We start from the raw sequence: 4461 nt of genomic DNA, 5'->3' as shown, positions 1-4461 counted from the left end.
AAAAACTAATATTATAAAATGAAAAGTGAATGTACCTATCATTTAAAGAATCCTGATTACCCCCAGTCGACCTGCAAAGCAATGTAATGAATTTTATTATACCAATCTTTGTAATTTATATTTAATTAAAAACTAAGGTTGGTGAGAAGCAAAAGTTTAAATTTTGTCACAAATTATTTCCATTTACATTTAAAGGGAGACATGACCCCTGGAAAAATTAGAATAAGAGTTAAAATATAAAAAATTTAGTGTTGGCAATATACAAGAAATGCAATAGAGACCAGTAATATATCATTTGGAAAAGGGGTACTGGATAAACTTTCAAAGACACTTTGGTAAGGAATTTTATTCAAGAGGTAACGTGTGCAATTTATTAAATACTTCTTATAAATATAAATATATGATCAAGTATAAATACAATCTATAATTGATTAAGTGACCTACATTAATGTCTACTTTAAAATTTTGAATAAATATATATATATATGTATATGTATAAAGATTTTCGCGAGAGCGAAATTATCTTAATTTGATGGCGGTAATATATAAGTATAATACCATTCCTAGAATAAATGAACTCACTGACACTTGTTGTATGAAAAGTATGTGTTCGATCCTTGATAAGAAACATAGAATTATGTGAGACAACCATGAGAAGACTGCTTTGCAACACCAGATAGACCTTGATTCGAACTTCTGATAAATATATACTTATCAACAAAAATGAAAGGAAAAAACTTGGAAAAAAGATAGTAATGTAAAAATAAACGCATTGAGAGAGCAAAGTACTTTTGACGACGTTCATGTGAACCCGAACAATAGCTTATAACTCCAGTTGACATACAGCTGCTCCTAAAGGAAATAAGATTTAACTTTTCCAAGTTGAACTCTGACTGCTGTTTGGCCCAAAGAATTGACATACGGTATGTAGATAGACTGCAACTCTATTAAAAAGCTAAAAAAATTGTTTCCATATTACAAGTTAATGATGGTCACTTGTCGGTACTTTTCGAATGTCTATATGCACATAATATCTGACGTTTATTTATATATATATATGTTTATGTGATATTTCTCTCTTTTTCATCTATTCATCAGCAAAATATTATTGTTTCAAGTCCTGATATATATACTTTTCAGCCTTTTCATATTCTATAGATATAACAAGCTGCAATATTTTGTCACTTTTCTGGCAGTGTGATGGTAGTTGTCTGTACTTAGATCGATCTTTTCATTATAAATCATCTAGGGCTGGTGATAAATACCGTAGGCACCAGTCACTCGCCGGTAATCAGTTGTTGGTCGGGTCACGGTTAGCCGGTTGCGAGCCGCCCGCCATAATCGCACTGGGTCGTTTGCCACCTGCAGATCAAGCCACATAAACTGGGTTAATGGCATTCCGACCTATCTGAGTTTTTCGCATTGGCCCTAGTGACTCTGTGCTTTGATCACGCCCAAACAGCATTTGACACATCTGATCAGAAATTACTCTACGCGTGACCCAGCAGGCAAGTGTGTGTCTGTGCGAGACTTATTGATCTGACGTAATTGACTCGACTTCCAGTGCTTGTGTTGTGACGGAACATGACGGACTTGAACTTGACGTAGACTTCTCGCAATAATTCAGATTCAGAAGTCATTCACGTAAGGCTTCACACGGTTCAGTTCACAGATCCCAGGTAAGCGTACATATTGTCAGTCGTGAACAATTGACTAACCAGAATTCGGCTGCAATGAATATCAATGAAGAAGACTCGGCTGGCCAAAAATGCATTTCAAAGTTAACGCTCTATAAAAATATTACAATTATTATTTACGCAACGTGTAGAAAACTTTTATCACTGATAAAAATCACAATATCTCTTTTCATCATCGATTACAAAACTAGAATAGAATTAACTAGGAAGGAGAGCAGAAATAAGGAGTTTACACAAAATTATAGAATTTTTAATAGATAAATGTATACCTCGCAACAACAGCACATATAAAAGTTACAACTAATACTTATATCATTCTTATATTTATATATGTAATTACCTTATCACTTTGCAATAAAGGGCATGCAATGCAATTTGCCTTTCGATCTTTATTTATATTTGCTAAATTTATTTAACAAACATTGGAATGCCAGCTGTCAGTTAGTCATTTTTAGTACTTTATACACAGATATCATGTCCTTTAACACGCACATATGTATTCTCATCATGGGTGAAAGGGAGTATACCTCCAAATTACTCTTATGCGTATCAATTGCACGGTACATTGAAATTATCTCTATTTATGTTTGTTTCAATCTCTTGTAACGGTACAGAGTCTATTCAAATTTGAAGGCGACATCCCTTTCTCCAATATCAATTTAAGTACTTCTACAAGTTACAATCTAAAGTAGCTTACCCATATTGCAAAAACATACCCCAAACTATGTAAGAGTTTGTGATAATCCAAAGCTGTAGGGATAGAAAGAAAAAAAACGAATTTCTCGGGTACAGAACCCAAAATGCTGCGATGATAGTAAAATAATAATAATAATAATGATCTTATAATGCGATATTAGAAAGTATTTACATAGACCGTGTGTATCCGTACACATCAATATTGGACATCTAAAACTCGCCGATGGGCAAATCGTCCACAGCTCGAGATCTCGTTACGCTGAAAAGGGGAGGGGAGCAAGGTGCTATGCCACCAGCCACCAAAAGTTCTTATAATCTATTACTATTTCTAGTAAACATGACGATACGTTACCCTCCCTGAATATACGATCTACATATCCATTATAATTTACGTAAAACATTATTTAATACGTGTTCTGTTCTCGATACATAAGTGCGTGTTGTGCGTATACAAAGCACTAGGACATGATCGAAACCGTAGAAAAATATGAAGAGAAAGGAATCGAGGGGAAGCGCGTCGGATTTAAAATCGCTTAGCTCGGGATTAAGCTTGATATATTATCTTCAGTGGCTGTACAACAATGCGTGGGCGCGCCCTTTCTAAACTTGCGGCCGGCATTCCTTTTTGTTTGACCGACTACTCACTTCCTTTTATCGTTACTTGCCGTTTAGCTTATATCCGAAAAAAATGATCGACGCCTACGATTTCTTTATATCGTAGCGATGCAAAACATGTTGACTGCGATACTAGGAACACTCGCTTTAGAATCGATGGGAATGGATTAAAATTTTCGGGACCTCGCGCATCCGCCATTTTGTCATTCACGACAATCGTTCGCACAAAGCAATTCTCGTTTAGAAACCTCGATCGCATATTCCCGCGCGTTTAAAATACCATGTGAATCGAAATCGGAAATTTCATAAAACTACGTCCGATTTAAAGGTAAGGGTCGATGTTCAAGACGGTAAAGGTTACCTTTCCTCCTGCGATTCTTGGCCATTTTCTGCGGCGTCCCCGCCGCCGTTCTCAGCTTCGCCGTTCTGCTCGAAGTTTTGATCGGCGATATCTTCGCTGAAGTCCTTGTTCTCCTGATCAGCCATACTTTATTCTATATTTGTTTATATCTTCTCAATCTAACACTTAAAACACAATTATAAATCGCGTTTTAACGGATACTCAAATAGCACTGCACGAGCTAACAAAACTCTCACGTCCGTACTGATCGGCCGCCGAATGGAGAAGGGAGAGGTGCGACTTGCGCTCCGTTCGACTCAGGATATTCCGCGCAAAGCATCATGGAATCTCGTTTACCTCTCCCCCTGACAGCTCTCTAAACCAATCAGATTTCACAGCGCACTGACGTGCTCTGACTTTCGATTTCCTGGACGCTCAGAAATTTCTAAAAATAATTCTCTTATATTACAATATGCTTGATGAAGTGAAAGAAAAATGCAGAAAAATCATCTTAAAATTTCAATTCAATTACTTCTAACACGGAAAACATTATAAAAGTATTTCGATATTTCCTAAAAATTGTATTTATCCCAATTGTGAGGAAGCAATGCATCAAATATTACTACGGTCCTATTAAACCAATCGATGTTGTTGAGTATGCCAGCGCTATTGAGGGGAAAAGATATAATGGCATACACACGAAATTGTAGCCTCGTGCAGAGAATGGAGGGAAAACGAAGAGCCAATGAGATTTTCGATAAACACTGAGTAACGTACGCTAGCCAATGAGAATTCGTTGATGCATAGACTCTATTTAGCATCGTTTCCCAGAATCCTATGCGTATTACTTCCAAGAAATCAATAAAATATTGCTTCCACATTTATTTTGATATTAGTACACGATTATCTTGTACCGTTGAATTTTTACTATTCTATCATTGGTAATTTCATGCATATTAAAGTTGAGGAAGAACTCTCATGTTGATACTCAATAAAAGCGGGAATCCTTCATGCTTGATTCACTATGATACATAGGATTGTGTATGTATTTGTGTATTTATGATTATGTAGTAGAGAATACCGAGAAATATGTATGATACAAGACACATAATT

General features: G+C 36.0%; 1 protein-coding gene across 11 annotated transcripts in view; it reads right to left on the bottom strand.

Annotated features, from left to right (window-relative positions):
- sqd (RNA-binding protein squid) overlaps positions 1–3656 on the bottom strand; it is an 11836-nt gene extending 8180 nt beyond the window's left edge. For 9 of the 11 annotated variants that reach the window (XM_018022812.2, XM_018022816.2, XM_018022814.2 and 6 more), the window contains exons 1-2: positions 3370–3656; positions 36–71 (exon numbers count right to left, since the gene is read on the bottom strand). In XM_018022812.2, coding sequence (XP_017878301.1) covers positions 36–71; positions 3370–3494 — 161 coding nt within the window. In that variant the 5' untranslated portion in view covers positions 3495–3656. The remainder of the gene's footprint in view (positions 1–35; positions 72–3369) is intronic. The other 2 variants (XM_018022813.2, XM_018022818.2) reach the window with 1 other exon arrangement.
- Positions 3657–4461: the final 805 nt, after the last annotated feature.

Source organism: Ceratina calcarata, unplaced genomic scaffold (genome assembly GCF_001652005.2).
Source record: "Ceratina calcarata isolate Rehan_Ccalc_2016 unplaced genomic scaffold, ASM165200v1 scaffold294.2, whole genome shotgun sequence".
NCBI lineage: Eukaryota > Metazoa > Arthropoda > Insecta > Hymenoptera > Apidae > Ceratina > Ceratina calcarata.
The sequence above is the reverse complement of the archived record's forward strand: the minus strand, read 5'-3'. Positions and strand labels throughout refer to the sequence as shown.